Source organism: Radiomyces spectabilis (genome assembly GCF_025331425.1).
Source record: "Radiomyces spectabilis strain NRRL 2753 chromosome Unknown BYT42scaffold_4, whole genome shotgun sequence".
In the NCBI taxonomy this organism is placed as follows: Eukaryota; Fungi; Mucoromycota; class Mucoromycetes; order Mucorales; family Radiomycetaceae; genus Radiomyces; species Radiomyces spectabilis.
Genome location: NW_026251929.1, coordinates 387,489 through 403,497, shown reverse-complemented (window position 1 = coordinate 403,497; position 16,009 = coordinate 387,489). Strand labels below are relative to the sequence as shown.

Below are 16,009 nucleotides of genomic sequence, written 5' to 3'. Positions count from 1 at the left end.
ATTAAGAAGCATAAAACTTGCTGTAACAGTGAAACAATGCAGCACTTCGTTGTTAAATGACACCATTCATATGATTAGTACGCCTTATTGTAGCTTAATGTAGGCCATGGCAGTAATATGCCTACTTTTTTTTTTTATTCTCCAGGTTTGGAAGTTTTCCGCATCCACATAGCGGCATACAAAGAATGCGTTAATATCTCTGACAATGAAAAATAAGCTTGTCACATCTGTGCATGTGTCATCTGTCTTCTCTTTTAATTTTTTTGTTTGCTCCAATTGAACACTCCAATTTCTGTGTTATTGTTCTCTCGAGTCGATGAGGCGATGGATCTGATTGTCTCGCACTACTCACATAATGGACTCGTAAGTTCTTAGGCAACTTGTTGCATCCATCCGCAGTTTCTACCTTGCAAATCTGCAAGGCAAGGCAGCGCATAAGTATATTTATATTGTAGGCTTGATGGCGATCTTCTGTATCCATGGAGAAAAAATATCTCACTTTCTCCGCACTTCTCAACCGCACGCAAGTTATGGCACATGCATATCATAAACCATCGCGGTCGTGGTATGATCTCGCCGCAGTGCAAAGGTTGAGTTGGTGTATGAAACCAGGAGATGAGTTGAATCAGAGATCCAGTTCCTTGAACTAGGCACATTCGAAATGATTTTTTTTTTCGGAAATAGGTCGAGGCACAGTTTATGCCGCAAAACTTTTTTTTTCAATGTGCGACGAACGTGCAATAGATGTGATGCCGACATTTGCAGTTTCTAAATTTGACAGTCTGCAGTTTCTGAGTAGTATGATTTATTAAAGCCAAACCATGATGCTCCTTTGAGACGTATCACAGACTCGATAAATTGACGCTAACCTAATGCTGTTGCCATTCACAAGGTTGCACAAACATGGTCGATTTTTGTTAATACCCAGATAACAAATGAAATTTCATTTAGCAAGTTCTCGTTTTTTTCATGAAGTTCGGGCCAACAATGAAAAGAAAAAGAACACTTCTAAAATATAATACGTCTATTGAGGCAAAGGATCAAAAGTTCTTCTTTATCTAGTACAGTACAGTTTTGTTCCCTTGAATGGGAGGATGAAAAATGGTGACAGAGGGAGAAGTAAAGCAAAAATACACGGAAGAGAGGAGTGATACATCAGTATGAAAACAAAATTGGAATACGATGGTTAAATAAAACAAAGGAGTCAGTTCTTCGTTGATGCGGTAGGCCTCTTTTGCATTTGCAAGGGGAAGCAAGTTAGCAAAAAAAAAAAAAAAAAGAAAGGATCGATGGCAAGGATCCCGTTCCGCATTTCTACGCCCAGTTCCAACTAATGCTCACACGTCCTTCACTCATATCTGCAATTTTTGCAAAAGCAGCAGGACTCAGATCCAGATCACCCTTCTTACAAGGAGGGCAAGTGTCAACCTGCAGCAAAAGAAAAAAAAAAGATGATGAGTTTGAATTAATGAAAAAACCGGATTTTGCAGATACTCGTGGTCATGATAACTTACGATTTTGACGGTCACCGAGCCTTTGGGACCCTTGACTCGAGCTTTTCGACCACAGTTGGGGTTGTTGTTCGGGTTGCTGCTGGATCCCATTTGTGGTGCATTCAATGCAGCCACCATGTCCTCGTTACTATCGTCGGTGCCGCAGGACCCCATACCCACAGTGTAGAAAGTGCCATCACCGCTAAATGAACGTTTTTCCAGAATAGGCGCAGCAGCACAAATCTGGCCAAGCACAATAAGAGCAAAGAAAAGGGTCATCAATCGTTGGATACAGTTCATGATGTAGGTTACAAGAGGATGAAAGGGAGAATATCAGGTGAAAGGAAGAAGGGAAAGATGCAGACAAAAAGACGCTGAAAGAAAGGAAGGGGAATCAAGTATATAAAATACACACTAAAGTTACAGAATCAAGTAAAGGAAGACCGGGGTATGCGTTAAAAACGACCTGCGTTTTTTTGGGATAAAAAGAAAGCGAAAAAGAAGATAAAGATGAAGAAAGAGTGAACCAAAAGTGCCACTATTTTATACTGAAAATGAGGTGCTGGGACATGCTGTTCGAGATTCGTCCACTCCTTTTTTCTTTCGAGGCGAAGTTTTTTTTTTCTTCTCCCGACTGTACTCGTCTCTATCCCAAAAAGATGCTAGCTCCGGTTTCAAGTAGGTTGTGTGGCGGATAATGTTTGATAATGTAATTATTGCTGCTCCTGAACTCTTCTCAAGATCGAAACGTGGCTGGCGGAGTTGAGACGCCGGACGACCCACATAGGTGAGCCAAGGCGGAAGTTTTTTTTTGATCACGAATGGGGTTCATTGTTTTTTCTCTTTTTTGAATATGGGATAGTCTCGATGCCATGATCCGGGTCTCATCAATTTTTTTTCTGCCAATAATTGACAACATGTAACCAATTAAAAGCAATTTGCAAAACAAACAATAAAAAAAAGTTTAATTGGGGGCTTGGATGAAATGACAATAATGGGGAATGAAAACAACAAGGATAAACAAAAATGGATCTAAACTCTTTTTCGTCTTTCTTTTGTTTTCTTAATGCGGTGCTTCGGTGTATAGTGAGCTTAGACGACTATGCTTGGACTTATCATCCGAGGAAATAGCCAAGCTCGATGTGCTCGGAGGTAACGGGATCATTTGCGGTGTGGGCGGTAGCACACAGTGTTTTGGAAACACGCCCCGTTCACCATGGCGACTCAGATTGGCACCTAAGCACCAACCGTCGTCATATTCTTCATAAATCTGCACTTGGTCGCCGACGTGGATAACGATTTCGTCACTTAACGTGGGTGTATACGTGGAAACCACCGTATAAGTCCCCAACGGCGGTTGCTTCCAAATCTCGGTTGCGGCTTTATCTTCCTCGACGGGCGTAGTGATAGCCACGGCGACATTGGGTTGGGCTGCTGAACCAGCAGCAGCGGCCGAAAATGCACCATGGTAACCGGACGAAGACACGCTACTCATTGGACGAGCAGCACGGCCCTCTTGTAATTTTTTCGATTGCCGTCGACGAATAAAAATGAAAGCCAAGATTCCCAAAAGAACAATGACTATCACCGCGACAATCGCCCCAATAGCGCCTCCTGATAATCCACCACCATTTTGGGATCCGGCTTTTTCCGTTTCTGGTGAAAGACTGCTTGAAGGCGAGGCGGAAATAGACGTCGGTGTCGTCGACGAAGGCGAAATGGCTGGAGTACTCGGTGCGCGAGACTTTGGAGAACTGGCGAACGATGTTGGTGAAGTAGACGAAGCGGACGACGTAGAAGAAGCTCGTGACGTAGGTGAAGGTGAACTGGATGTAGAAGGAGTCTTCTTTGGCGCTGGAGGAAATGCAGTAACGCTTTGCGATGTATCGTTGAGCCACTGAGGATCTTTGGATGGACTTGCTGTGGTTTCTAACCGACCGAAAACATGAGTCATTAGTTATCATACAGAAGAATGATTATTCTCAATCGTTAGGCTTTTTTCTCGTATTCTTACTGGATTCATTCTTTGGACTCGCTTCATGTTTTGATGATGCTTCATCTGCTGAAGCGTTGGATTCAGTGGGGACGGCACGCTTGTGCCATAACGGAAACGCAGTGATGGACGGTATAAGAGGAAGGATGGTCAGGGAAGCGAGAGCTTGTTTTCGTATGGTCATCGTTTCGATGACGGTATCTTTTCAAGAAATAAAATTAGGGAGTCTATCGTGAAGGAATGGGAAGGGTGGAGAAAGAAAGTAAAGCACGCCTAGACAAATGCAAAAATAAATTCGATAATTTGAACAATACTCCTCGTGTCACATTGTCGTGTTCTGATTCCCTTCTTTGTGTAATGCCCTCATCCAATCATAGGCTCCTAAAATGCTTGTAAGAGATCTTGGTTTTATTTTTACAATGAACATGAAACGGCACACTATGAAATTCACGCTTTGCCAGAAAAAACCGTGCTTCTTTTTCCATCTCGAGATGGACAAGCCACAGGCACGACATTCGCAAAAATCAATGAAGTCCGTCAACAGTAATCTATCGTTTAAAGATTTCCTTTTGATTTTCAGCTTAAACATTATTTCTTCGTACTATCTGTTATACTGTTTTTTATACCAAGGAAGCCAGTGAGGACAAAGAGGGATTATACAAAGTACCCACAGATTCGTTAACACCTATTCTGTGATTCAAACCATCGACAAAATAATATGCTCTGAGAAAATTCAAAGTCAAGCCACCTTTTTGGGATATTCTCAGTGAAAAAAAAAGGAAAAAAAAATACTCAAGTTCCTTGAACAAAAAGCGAAGAAGATACTCAAAAGTTGATATGGTTGGATCGCTGAAGTTGTTGACCATTGATTTATTTTGCCTTGCGTTCAAATAATCCAAAATATTTTGAGGCTTAAAAAAATGATGGCCACCTTGCTGAACGCGCCGCGAACCCATAATGTGAAATAAACCGCACTACATCTTTTATGATGAGATAGCGAGAAATGTCAATTCCCGGTATACCTTTATGTTCTATGCGTATATTATCTCATGGAGTTGTCAGCCGAAACCTCCTTTATTTTTTATTTTATTTTTATTCTTGGCCAGTTTTAGAGACCTCAGTCTTCTTTTGCAAAGCAACTTGCTGCTTGATATCTCATACCCTGGTGAGGTTTATTCCAGCAAGATCTCGGCACCCGTCGTCGGGACGATTCTCACGCCTTGGCAAGAATCCGCCTATTTATGGTACATAGCATCGTGAATTGGGTGTATCATCCCTATCGTTGACAACACCTATTAAAATAGACTTGGAAATATGAAGCTTGGCACATCGTCATATTGGGAAGTCTATTTTTGCGCATAAAGTTATAATTTATTGGAGAAGTGGTCTTAGGGGTCCAAGGACAACAATTTTTATTCGAATGGCCAGCAGGTTGGGGACGAACATTATCGCAGTCAACTGTCGTGTTTTCATCGAGCTACCTTTTTCGCAAGATTAATGTCCTGGGCTAAATAAAGCGCTGAATGTCGGCATATCACAGTTGCAGTCTGTGTTCGGTTGGTTTTTTGCTTTTGGATTTTTATTACTTGGTCGATGTTATCGAATCACTGCGCAGTCAAAACAAAAAAAGAATATTGTCTTTAGTGGTAAGAAAGATCAGATGATATGGGATGTGTACGTTATTATTCACCGTATCTTTTTTTATGAAATTAAATGACAGGTTTACTGGTAAACAAATACGTCAATACTGTAAAACAGGATATTCAGGAACTCAACTATTCAAGAAAATATATTGAATGAAATTTCTGAATTAAAGTACTCTCGGAAATGCATTAAAATATCCAGCAAAGCGGTCTAAATCCAGCATATTCTATGCGGGAAGGAACGGAGGGGGATATCAATGACTGCTATGAAAAACACGAACTATTGTGAAAACAAAAGATCATTCTCCTTTATTCATATATTCGCAATGGTTATCCATACCTGCGATATCAGATAAGGTACTCCCATTATCCAGCTACAGTAGCTGTAGACTAGACTGCCAGAACCTGAAGGCAGAGGTAAAAATGATTAAAAAAGATAGATCTACTGCTTGACGAAAAAGAAGCACTTACAGGCCTTTCCCTCTTTTGAATGTTAGCGCACTGTGAAATTCCGGACATTTCATTGGAGAGATCACGTGATTGTGTACTAGACTATCAGAATATTGCAAAATAAAGATTCCATCGGAGCGCGGATGGTTAAGTGGTATAATCTTCGCCTGCCACGCGAAGGGCCCGGGTTCGATTCCCGGTTCGCGCATCCTTTTGTTCTTCGTCCTATTTATCTTTTTCTTTTTTATTTTTACTTGCCTGTATGCTTTGTAATTCCCGTTTGTTTCCGCAACATAAAATGTAATATGGAGATGCTTGTTCGCCTTTTTGTAGGCAGGAAATAAAAATATTGGCATGTGAACAGATTAATGTGAAATCTCGATCTAAGACCATCGAGAATTCTTGTACTTATTGCTGATTCGTAAATTCAACAATATGAGTAAAGGTTGCTTATTAGTATATCCTGTTTTCCAAGATGTGGGGTAACGTGAAACGATATACGTTAATACCAAAAGACTAGTGAATTGACGTTTCTGATGTTTTTCACAAAGTCTCGTGATCTGATCGAGCCAATCGATTTCTCCGCCAAAGTGAAATGATGCAGCAGCGGTGATTTTTTTGATCTCTTTCATCGTTATTGTCTCGCCCATGGATAGTGTCTCTCGACGATTATTAAAAGAATTAAGGGACTTTGATCGGGAATCTTCAACTCACCCCGAGATTGTTGAATTGTCTCCAGTGGACGACGACGATTTGCTGCATTGGAAGGCGAAATTAGCAGGACTCAAGGATACACCTTATGAAGGTAAAGAGCGCTGCATGGTCCTTTCGTTTTTTACGTCAGGACGCTTTATTGACTCAATATCATTAACTCTAGGAGGTGTATTCGATCTTTCCATCCAAATTCCTACCACCTACCCTATGCAACCTCCCACCATTCAGTTCGAGACTACCATTTGCCATCCCAACATCCATTTCAAAGTAAGTTCATTCAGAGAGACCGGCAGCTTGGAAGATTCTCCATTGACGTTCATGCAATTCAATTTAGACGGGTGAAATTTGCTTGGATATTCTCAAAACAGCTTGGTCTCCAGCTTGGACCTTAAAATCGACAGTGCTGGCCATTTCGTTATTGCTGACCAATCCCGAACCATCGTCGCCATTGAACTGCGACGCCGCCAATCTTTTGCGTTGCCAAGATATGTTGGGCTATGAAAACTTGATTCGAATGTATACCCAGTTATACGCAGTAACAAACAAATAGACAAAATGGGGAGAATAAAAGAGATATTACGCATGTTGATGAGAAGAATGTTGCATTTTTTTTTTTGTATGGTCAATGGAAAATGGATGTATGTTTTTCCATCTATTGAGGGATGAGCTATGATCTAAACTTGGTGTGCTTTAGCTGTTGTAATTCTATCGATGCATGTTTGTCTTCCAAGTACTGCCATTGTATCTGCCACTCCAGCGCCGACCTGAGTACCGGTCACAGCGTAACGCATGGCCATCATAACGTGGTTGGGATTGACGTTCTGCTTCTCTGCTGTTTCGTGAAGGAATTGTTTAATAGTCGCCCCATCAAATGGTTCAACTGTAGAAAGTTGTTGCTGGGTTTCTGGTGAGAAAACGAGTTGGATCGCAGGAGCTTTCAGTTTCTTCTTGAAAGTTTTTGCAGCTGCAGTTGTGTAATCAGGATCAACAAAGAAATAGCTGCATAATCGTGGGATATCTTGAATATTACGGATTCGATCCTAGAAAGTGGACACACATAATTTCATTAAACGCCTGCTCGTTTTTTATGTGAGAAACCCTCCGTCTTACTTTGATCGTTTCGACCACGCGGGTTAAATATGCCATATCGCCGCGATACGCTTGATCCCTGTCTTTTAATCTACAAAAATGATGAGTAACAGGTTCTCATTGATGGGTAGATCATGGACACTTACATTGAACCAAATTGAGAATGCACGGACGGCACCAACATATCCACAAGACTTTTTAGACCCTCGGCTGTCTCTGCTCGTCTCAAAAGATGATGTTTGTTGAACCAATCGAGTTTTGCAATGTCTACTACAGCCCCTGAATTATTCAGATCGGCAAGATCGAACTGTAAGAAAAAAAAAATGAATATCAGGATCTTAACTTCACAGGTATGATCGCGCAATTGGGACTAACAGCTTGAATTAATTGATCAATGGTATAAATCTCCTCTTCGGATTTCATATGCCAGCTAAGTAGTGCTGCGAAATTAATGACGGCTTCTGGTAAATAGCCTTTGGCGATGTATTGCTCGACGTGGACATCTCCGGTTCGTTTAGAGAGTTTCGTGCGATCGGCATTGAGCAGCAGCGGTAAATGGGCAAAGTGGGGACTGGACCATCCCAAAGCTTTGTATAGTAACAAATGTTTGGGCGTCGACGCAATCCACTCCTAAAAAGCTCTCCATTAATTTACCTATTACTCTGGTCATGTTTCCATGCTGAGAGATGTAATGCCTTTACCTCTCCTCGTAAAACGTGTGTAATACCCATCAAATGATCATCCACAACATTCGCAAGATGATACGTCGGATACCCATCGCTTTTGAGTAAGATTGTATCTTCAATCGTCTTGTTATTAAAGTGGATTTGGCCATAGACCAAATCCTTGAATTCAGTCGATCCTTCTGAAGGCACCTATATGTGACTCTTTTCGTCAGGGACCATCCATCTGCAGATGCCATGTATCCAACTGGATCCAGTAAACTCACCTTAAGTCGAACTGTAAAAGTTTTGCCTTGCGATAATTGTTCTTCAATTTCCTCGTCACTCAAATACGAACAGTGCTTATCATAAGCTACCGTTCTTCCTGTTTTATGTCTTGATTCGCGCACTTTTTGTAACCGTTCCGGAGTGCAAAAGCATCGATATGCATGACCATTCTATATGACAAATCAGCCTCCCATATTCCAGGATCCCAATGTGAGTATTTTTACCTCGATCAAATCATTGGCAAACTTTCGGTAAAGATCTGTCCTTTCCGACTGTGCAAGATTTTGCTGTCAACAATCTGTACAATGGCAGATCTTCCGACATTATTGTTTACCTGATAGTATGGCGCGTGCGGACCACCACATCCAGGACCTAAAAGCCTTTGCATAAGCACCCATGCTGTAAGCATTCAGGCATTGTTCTTACCTTCGTCATACGTAATACCGGCCCAGGACAAGGCCGAGACCAACTTTTCCACTGCTCCTTCGACATAGCGAGTCTGGTGGGCCGATCAGCATGCGTTAGGCAATCAGAATGTCAGGGAGGTGCAGGCAACATTACCTGATCGGTGTCTTCAATACGCAAAATAAATTGACCGCCAGTTTTCTTGGCAAGAAGATAGTTGAACAAAGCAGTCCGTAAACCACCTAAATGCAGTTGTCCTGTAGGGCTAGGCGCGAATCGTACACGAACAGGGGTGTGATGCCATCGTCTTGCTGCAAAATGAAGGGTATGCGAGCGATATAATTTGCTACTGGTCGATATCGAATGAACAGCGATACGGTTGGATCGAGAGATCCATAAACGAGCTGTAAAGAGCATAGACGAACTGATCAATGAGACAAACGGCACTACGGGATTCCCTTTTGCACTTTTTCTTTTCTTTTTTGGGCATGCGCCGCTGAGTTTAAATTTCAGCTGAACATCGTTCCTTCCACTCGAAGTTGGTGACTAGAGATGAACCGCTGCAAAGAACGAATATGATAGTTGTATCGTTTAGTACGGTGGCCTTGGCGAGCTTGTTGCTCGAGGAAAACTTATCTCTCTTTTTTCTTTTTTCTTTAATTTGTATCAATTCCATTCCGCAACCTCTGAACCACACTCTGTTTCCCATTCCATTATGTTCCTCAGCTATAGTCGGCCTGAACAAAAAAAAAAAAAGGTACATTGCAAAATCTTGAGTGTCATGAAAAGCATAAAGCCGGACATGTGCATATCATCCCTACCGCCCAATGGCGATATTGACCCCTGACAAATCTAAAAATAAGGTTGCTGTTGCATAGCAATAAGGATAACCTTAGTTGATAACAACAGTAGCAACAAGCAGGAAAGAAGCGATTAAATTCAAGGAACGAACATAAAAGAGAGCCTGAATAGCGAGTATATAGAGGATTACTTGTAGAAGTGTTAGCAGAAATGGTCTGGCGAGAAACCAGCAAAGAGGCGGAGCTGTCAAAATGCCATTTTTTTTTTGCTTCTGTTTTCGGGATGCGGCTATCGAAAATAAAGAAAAAAAATTGATGGTGTTTGAAAAAGGAAGCACACAGACACCTCCCTTCTTTTTCGGTCTTTCTTGTTCATCGCCTTCATCATCTCCTCTCCATTCTCATCATGAAGACCGTTACTTGTACAGCTCCTGTTAACATTGCCGTAAGTTTAGGGCCCCTTGTTGTAGTTGACCGTGAATGATCCTGATGGTCGAGTGGTTAGGTTATCAAATACTGGGGAAAACGCGACACGCAGCTCATTCTGCCTACCAATGACTCGTTGTCAGTGACTTTATCGCAGGACATTCTTCACAGCAAAACCACCATCTCGGCTGCCAAGGAGTTCGAGAAGGATCGTCTTTGGCTGAATGGCAAGGAAGAGGACATTACCAAGAATAAGCGCATGCACAACTGTTTCCGTGAAACCCGTGCACTTCGTAAGCAGATGGAAGATGACGCGGCGGCTAAAGGCCAACCTTTGGAACCCTTGTCTACTTACCACGTTCACGTCTGCTCCGAGAACAATTTCCCTACTGCCGCTGGTCTGGCCTCCAGTGCTTCGGGTTTGGCCGCTCTCGTGTATACTTTGTCACAGTTGTTCGAGCTTACCATCAGCGTGTCCGACCTCTCTCGCATCGCTCGTCAGGGTTCCGGCTCAGCTTGCCGTTCCTTGTTTGGTGGTTTTGTCGCTTGGGAGATGGGTGACAAGGACGACGGTTCGGATTCTCGTGCAGTTCAGATCGCTCCCGAAACCCATTGGCCCGAGCTGGAAGCTTTGATCTGCGTTGTGTCCGATGCCAAAAAGGGTACTTCTTCCACCGAAGGTATGCAGCATACTATTCAAACTAGCCCTCTGATGAAAGAGCGCGTCAAGATCGTTCCCGAACGTATGCAGGCCATGAAAGACGCTATCCTTAGCAAGGATTTCCAATCGTTTGCCGAATTGACCATGCGTGATTCGAACCAGTTCCACGCTGTCTGTCTCGACACATATCCTCCCATCTTCTACCTCAACGATACGTCCCGTGCCATTATTCGATTGATCCATGAGTACAACTCCAGTTCCCCTGACGGTAAGCTCAAGGCCGCTTACACTTACGACGCCGGTCCAAATGCCGTGATCTACGCTCCCAAGGAAAATATGCGCGAGATTATTCAGCTCATTGCTCACTATTTCCCATCCAACAACGATAACTATTTCAACGATCATTATCAAGTTCTGGGAGAACAATCAATGAGCGGTGAATTCAAGCCACAAGGTCATTCCGCCTTCAACGAAAATGTCATTCCTGTCCATCCTGAAGGCAGTGTCAGCCGCTTATTGCACACAAAGTGTCACGACGGTCCCCGTGTGCTGGAACAGAGTGAATCCCTTTTGAACGATGAAGGTGTTCCCAAGCGTCTCGCGTAAAAAAAAACGTCGATCATTGTTCCTGTGTTTCTTTATTATTTTAGCATTGGCATCTTGTCTCGTTCTTCTTCTGCTAGTGGGTGTCAAGGAAGAATAGAAAAAGAAATAAACCTTACTACTAATACATTTATCGCCTTGGGAGCAAGTTGCGTTGAGGTTTCAGGCCGTGATAAAAATCGTAAAATTAAGCAGCGCTAAAAGATGCACTTTGATTTTTTTTTTCCACATACCATAACATGCCTAGGCCACCATTAACAGAATTTGAAAGCAAAGGCTGGTATCTCAGTGAAGAAGGCTTGGCCTTGATAGAAGATGAATTCGATGACGACAAGGGAACTCAAACCGTAGACGATTATATCGCGACTGCATTACATGTAAGGCCTATAAAGATGGGGTCAGCAGAATGAATGCAATACCTGAATGTTGACCCGCCGCTTTAGATGGATTTACGTCAGTTGAGCTCCAAAGGATTCCGCAAAGGAGACATGCAGCCTGTATCTACACTTCCGAGTCCTCTTGTGCTACAGTTGCTTGAAGTGCGCAACGTCGCCATGCCATTAGCTCATCAAACCGATGCACCGCGACTGTTGCGAATAACATTCACCGACGGCGGTAAAAAGAAGTGGACAGGCGTAGAATACTTTGGCGCCGTTGATTGTATCAAGTTCGTGTTTTGAAACGTATTTAGTAGCTTAAGATCGTCTATATTGAAAGGAAATGATAGGCTTCATTCTGTGCCTGGCACCAAATTTCTGGTGCTGAAACCCATTGAGATTCGTGAACAACTGCTGCTACTCGGCCCTGGCATGTTGAAAGAGCTTGGTGGCCACGTACAAGAGCTGGTGCAGGCATGGAGAGCCGGCAAGGTAAAATTATGCTATTGATGGATTTTTCAAACTACTTTTTTTTTTCTAACAAAATACCATATGGAATACAGCAATTTGTTAAACGTTATCTTGGTCGTGGCGGGGATGATGCAAGCACTACCGAAGGACCTCCTCCATTTGTCCCTTTCAAAATCAAGGTGGGTTACTAAAATTAATTATCGCGCAGAGATATACCAGTCCACTGATAATTGTTTATTATTGTGCTATTTTACAATAGACCACGCCAATCGAAAAGGAGAAGAGTCATACCGGCAAGCTTCCAAAGAGCAGCGAGCAACAAGATAAACTAAGCGATAAGCCTGTGAAACAAAAAGAACCTTTAAAGAAAAACGCAAAAGATCATGAGAAGAACCAGCCAAAGGCAAAAGAGAATGAGAAGCCAGCTAAAGACCGTGGCAAGAAGCAACAAAAGGGCAAAGGAAAGGAAGCATCAACAAAAGAGCCTCCCAAGGATACGAGTGATCAAAAGGACAAGACGAAAGAAAAGAAGCCACGAAAGAATCGCGATGAGAAACCTAGTAAAACGCCCAAGGATATATCGACCGAAGATCTAAACGAGTCAGAAATCGTCAAAAAGCAGCCAAAGCCAAAGGATCCGTCCCAAAAGCCGTTGAAATCCAGGAAACCAGCAACCAACACCACATCCGAGCCATCATCCGAGGCCACGAAAAAAGAAAAACCAAAGAGAAGCCGAGAGCAAAACGACCCTTCCCCATCATCTGACAAAGCAAGATTTACGAAGCATGATCGTGACGCAAAAGAGAAATCGCACGCAAAGCCGTCCTCTACTGCTGCAGAAAATGCATCCGTCCCCTCGAGTGTACCAAAGGAACGACCACCTCGACCGGAGCAGGCTTATTACAGAGTTAAACCTCGATCCGTAAATCCACCATCGGAGCTAAAAACGGATACTACTGCGACAGCAACCGAGTTCTCCAAACCAGAGAATGATCAAGTCTCTTCCAACCGAGGACGTGGTGCTTACCGGGGCGATCACCGTGGCAACCACCGCGGTTATTCCCGAGGCAATTCCCGTGGTCGTGGCGGTAGAGGGCGAGGACGTGGACGAGGGCAGTCGGCAGGCGAGGGGAATCATGGTGACCATACGTCATCATGATAGAAACGTGTTTACAAACCACATCATTAGGTTAATTGAATATTATGAAAAAAGGACTGTTGGTGCGTTAAAATACAATGCAACTTTTTATAAATAAACAAAACACAATTCAAGGATATAGAAAAGAAATAAAAAGGAACAAAAAGGAAAGAAAAGAAGCAACATAGAAAAGAAAAAATAGAGGAAATCAAATTAATGTACATACAATGGGCGGAAAATGGTGATAAAAAAAGTCTTAGAATACCCACTGAAAGGGATCGTATTACTGCGGTCAATTCCGAAAGATTGGAAATAGAACATCCGATCTTCTTCTAGTTTTGAACAGAGACAGGAGCTCCATTCATGGTCGGTGGTTGGACTTTTCTGTTCTTCAAAATAGTGGCATTACCCATATCGAGTTGGAATCCATGCTTGCGTCTTCTGGACAAGGGCGTGGACATATTCGATTGCTGTTGTTGCTGTGGATGGCTTATGGTATGTTTACCACCGTAATTACCAGCCACACCACGTCCGTCATGAGCTAATTGTTCAGCCATGGCCATTCTATCCTTGTTTGAATAACCTGCCGCTGACTTGGGTGGCGATGCATCCTGGGATCCTTCAGAGGACTCGTCTTCGTCCGAAGAACATGACTGATCGTAGCTGTCAACAGCATGAAGCTGATGATGTTGGCGATGTTGTCCATGTTTTGTTTTTTCTTCACCCATACGTTGCACGGCGTAAGTGATATCCAAGATTTCCTTGATAGAGGCCACGTCGGGGGAAAAGAGATCCTTTCGTCGGGTTGTGGTCGGGGTATCAAGGTCGTGAGCTCCAGGAGTAGGAAGCGCTGAAGCGTAAGCGGGCTGTTGTTGTTGCTGCTGTTGCTGTCGCTGGGCCTTGGCAGCCGCATTCTGGATAGCTTGCATTCGTGCGTCACCACCTTGCTTCTTCATCACAGGGATATTGCTCGCGTTCTGCTGTGGTTGGGGCGGAGGGAAAGGCTTTCCGGTAACCCATGGATGTTCAAAGAATTCGTTGATAGTGTAACGTTGGTTAGGGTCGATGCACAGCAAATGCGAGATGAGGTCTTTGGCCGAATCGGAAATCGGATCCCACCAAGGGCTTAAAAAGGTGTACTGGCCACGGGCCACTTTTTCGGTAAGTGCACGGATGGATTCATCATAGAAAGGTGGGAAGCCGCACAGAATGGTGTAAAGGACACAACCAATGGCCCACATATCCACCGATTTCGAGTACTTTTGATCGCGGACAATCTCGGGAGCGGTGTAGCCAACAGTACCACACGGTGTCAAAGTGGAGTTGTCCCAGATAACCTTGGACAATCCAAAATCGGCAAGTTTGACAACGCCAATACCGCCACCACCGACACCCTCTGTGAATTTTCCTTCATCTTCCTTGTCTTCCTCGTCAAATGCATTCTCGGGATTTTCGGAAGGGATGAAAGGAATAGGCTCAAACAGAATATTCTCGGGTTTGATATCACTAAGAGGCATCCCGTGGAAAAAGGAAAAAATAAACAAAATGCATTTATCAATGAATGGTTCCTTTTTGTTTTGTATTACTTGAAGAAGAAAAAAAACAATGGTGGACTTACCGATGCACCACACCGCATTCCTCATGAAGATGGTGGATACCTTGTGCCACTTGCACAATGACGTGACGTGCAAGGGGTTCGCTGAGATACGTCAATTTCACAATTTGATGGAAGAGTTCGCCACCTTGACATAATTCAAGCACCAAGAAGTAGTAATCATCTGATTCCGTGAATTGAATGAGCTGCACAATGTTGTTATGCTTAATATTGCGCATGATCTGCACTTCCTTCATAATATTTGCACGCTAAAAAAAGCAAACCAATAAAAATAATGAATCAGTAACCAGACAACACCCGGCATAAATTAAAATAGACCAAAGCCTATCGATTCCACTGAAAATAACATCATCCACAAGTATCGAAAAGAAAAAGACATACCTCTGTGACTTTGGTCTTCTTCTTCATGTTGGGATGCAAATGCGTGCGACCCATCTACAGCAGCGGTCAATGAGCCATTCATGAGATTTATCGAAAAAGACTCATTTCGTAACTTACATCGGAAGCATCCAGTTCGCGCTTGCGAACCACTTTAATGGCCACCATTTTGTTGGTCTTGGTATCGCGAGCTTTGTAAACATTGGAAAAGGCACCACTAGAGGAAATCCCCAAAAATTTAAAGGTAAGAATTGGGAAATTGAAACAAGACCGGTGGGGCCGAGTGAATGCCCATGGAGACACATACTCGCCAATTTTCTCAATGATATCAAATCGTTCTAATCCGGGATATTGCGGCATTTGGGATTTTCGCTGCTTTTCTTCTTCCACTAAGCGTACAGCAGCATTGGCGGTTCGTTCCCATTCTTCTTCGTCTGCTAAAAAAAACAATCCAAAATAGAACATCAGTGAAAAGCCCCCCTTGAAGAGCATGAAACGCGCATACGATTGGCTTGGGTCTGTTTACGTACCATTCATTTTGGCGTCAGACTGTTTCTTCGGCTTGAATAAGTTTTTAATTTGCGTTAGCATGAGAGTGAAGAAAAAAAAAGGTTGAAAAAGATGTGCAAGACAGAACAAGAAATAAAAAAAAGAAGAATAGGTACTCAAAGAAGCGTCTGTAAAAAAAATAAAAAAATTACAGCCAGTTTTCGGACTCCGACCTCTTTTTTAGGCCATTCACTTCTTTTTAGGGAAATGACTATGACGAAAGATCGTTCAACACTGTGTCACTTCTCTTCAAA

General features: G+C 43.0%; 7 protein-coding genes and 1 non-coding gene across 8 annotated transcripts; 4 read left to right on the top strand and 4 right to left on the bottom strand.

Moving 5' to 3' along the window:
• Positions 1-1,314: 1,314 nt before the first annotated feature.
• Positions 1,315-1,772, bottom strand: BYT42DRAFT_492933 (RlpA-like double-psi beta-barrel-protein domain-containing protein-containing protein; the record flags this gene model as incomplete). The annotated part of the gene is made up of 2 exons (XM_051564181.1): positions 1,315-1,428; positions 1,515-1,772. 2 exons carry the CDS (start codon positions 1,770-1,772, stop codon positions 1,315-1,317), a joined length of 372 nt encoding a protein of 123 aa, XP_051425028.1.
• A 691-nt stretch (positions 1,773-2,463) lies between these two features.
• On the bottom strand, positions 2,464-3,838 carry BYT42DRAFT_562177 (uncharacterized protein). Its single transcript, XM_051567441.1, has 2 exons — positions 3,508-3,838; positions 2,464-3,422 (listed from the first exon to the last, which is right to left on the bottom strand). The coding sequence occupies exons 1-2, from the start codon at positions 3,668-3,670 to the stop codon at positions 2,557-2,559; spliced, it is 1,029 nt and encodes a 342-aa protein (XP_051425027.1). The 5' UTR covers positions 3,671-3,838; the 3' UTR covers positions 2,464-2,556.
• Positions 3,839-5,716: 1,878 nt separating this feature from the next.
• On the top strand, positions 5,717-5,787 carry BYT42DRAFT_t62. The gene has a single exon. It is a non-coding gene; the product is annotated as a tRNA-Gly (tRNA).
• A 404-nt stretch (positions 5,788-6,191) lies between these two features.
• BYT42DRAFT_562174 (ubiquitin-conjugating enzyme/RWD-like protein) lies at positions 6,192-6,896 on the top strand. Its single transcript, XM_051567440.1, has 3 exons — positions 6,192-6,384; positions 6,457-6,560; positions 6,628-6,896. Exons 1-3 carry the CDS (start codon positions 6,228-6,230, stop codon positions 6,841-6,843), a joined length of 477 nt encoding a protein of 158 aa, XP_051425026.1. The 5' UTR covers positions 6,192-6,227; the 3' UTR covers positions 6,844-6,896.
• Positions 6,897-9,475, bottom strand: BYT42DRAFT_562172 (glutamyl-tRNA synthetase). The gene is made up of 10 exons (XM_051567439.1): positions 8,894-9,475; positions 8,759-8,831; positions 8,667-8,704; positions 8,557-8,604; positions 8,332-8,502; positions 8,084-8,257; positions 7,758-8,012; positions 7,529-7,689; positions 7,404-7,473; positions 6,897-7,333 (listed from the first exon to the last, which is right to left on the bottom strand). Exons 1-10 carry the CDS (start codon positions 9,152-9,154, stop codon positions 6,968-6,970), a joined length of 1,617 nt encoding a protein of 538 aa, XP_051425025.1. The 5' UTR covers positions 9,155-9,475; the 3' UTR covers positions 6,897-6,967.
• Positions 9,476-9,873: 398 nt separating this feature from the next.
• Positions 9,874-11,399, top strand: BYT42DRAFT_529296 (diphosphomevalonate decarboxylase). The gene is made up of 2 exons (XM_051565388.1): positions 9,874-9,982; positions 10,043-11,399. The coding sequence occupies exons 1-2, from the start codon at positions 9,944-9,946 to the stop codon at positions 11,228-11,230; spliced, it is 1,227 nt and encodes a 408-aa protein (XP_051425024.1). The 5' UTR covers positions 9,874-9,943; the 3' UTR covers positions 11,231-11,399.
• A 67-nt stretch (positions 11,400-11,466) lies between these two features.
• Positions 11,467-11,907, top strand: BYT42DRAFT_492763 (uncharacterized protein; the record flags this gene model as incomplete). The annotated part of the gene is made up of 2 exons (XM_051564172.1): positions 11,467-11,604; positions 11,671-11,907. The coding sequence occupies 2 exons, from the start codon at positions 11,467-11,469 to the stop codon at positions 11,905-11,907; spliced, it is 375 nt and encodes a 124-aa protein (XP_051425023.1).
• A 1,638-nt stretch (positions 11,908-13,545) lies between these two features.
• BYT42DRAFT_492886 (kinase-like domain-containing protein) lies at positions 13,546-15,671 on the bottom strand (the record flags this gene model as incomplete). Its single annotated transcript, XM_051564177.1, has 5 exons — positions 13,546-14,719; positions 14,832-15,076; positions 15,210-15,263; positions 15,327-15,423; positions 15,514-15,671. 5 exons carry the CDS (start codon positions 15,669-15,671, stop codon positions 13,546-13,548), a joined length of 1,728 nt encoding a protein of 575 aa, XP_051425022.1.
• Between the last annotated feature and the right edge of the window lie 338 nt (positions 15,672-16,009).

Excerpts from the sequence above, each read along its gene's own strand:
- BYT42DRAFT_562172 (XM_051567439.1), bottom strand. The coding sequence starts at position 9,154 with ATGCTCTTTACAGCTCGTTTATGGATCTCTCGATCCAACCGTATCGCT. Across the intron at positions 8,705-8,758 it reads CGGTATTACGTATGACGAAG|GTCCTGGATGTGGTGGTCCG; the intron begins GTAAGAACAATG and ends AAAGGCTTTTAG. Across the intron at positions 8,258-8,331 it reads CTTTTACAGTTCGACTTAAG|GTGCCTTCAGAAGGATCGAC; the intron begins GTGAGTTTACTG and ends AGTCACATATAG.
- BYT42DRAFT_562174 (XM_051567440.1), top strand. The coding sequence starts at position 6,228 with ATGGATAGTGTCTCTCGACGATTATTAAAAGAATTAAGGGACTTTGAT. Across the intron at positions 6,385-6,456 it reads CAAGGATACACCTTATGAAG|GAGGTGTATTCGATCTTTCC; the intron begins GTAAAGAGCGCT and ends CATTAACTCTAG. Across the intron at positions 6,561-6,627 it reads ATCCCAACATCCATTTCAAA|ACGGGTGAAATTTGCTTGGA; the intron begins GTAAGTTCATTC and ends AATTCAATTTAG.
- BYT42DRAFT_562177 (XM_051567441.1), bottom strand. The coding sequence starts at position 3,670 with ATGACCATACGAAAACAAGCTCTCGCTTCCCTGACCATCCTTCCTCTT. Across the intron at positions 3,423-3,507 it reads GAGTCCAAAGAATGAATCCA|AAACCACAGCAAGTCCATCC; the intron begins GTAAGAATACGA and ends TCGGTCGGTTAG.
- BYT42DRAFT_529296 (XM_051565388.1), top strand. The coding sequence starts at position 9,944 with ATGAAGACCGTTACTTGTACAGCTCCTGTTAACATTGCC. Across the intron at positions 9,983-10,042 it reads CAGCTCCTGTTAACATTGCC|GTTATCAAATACTGGGGAAA; the intron begins GTAAGTTTAGGG and ends TCGAGTGGTTAG.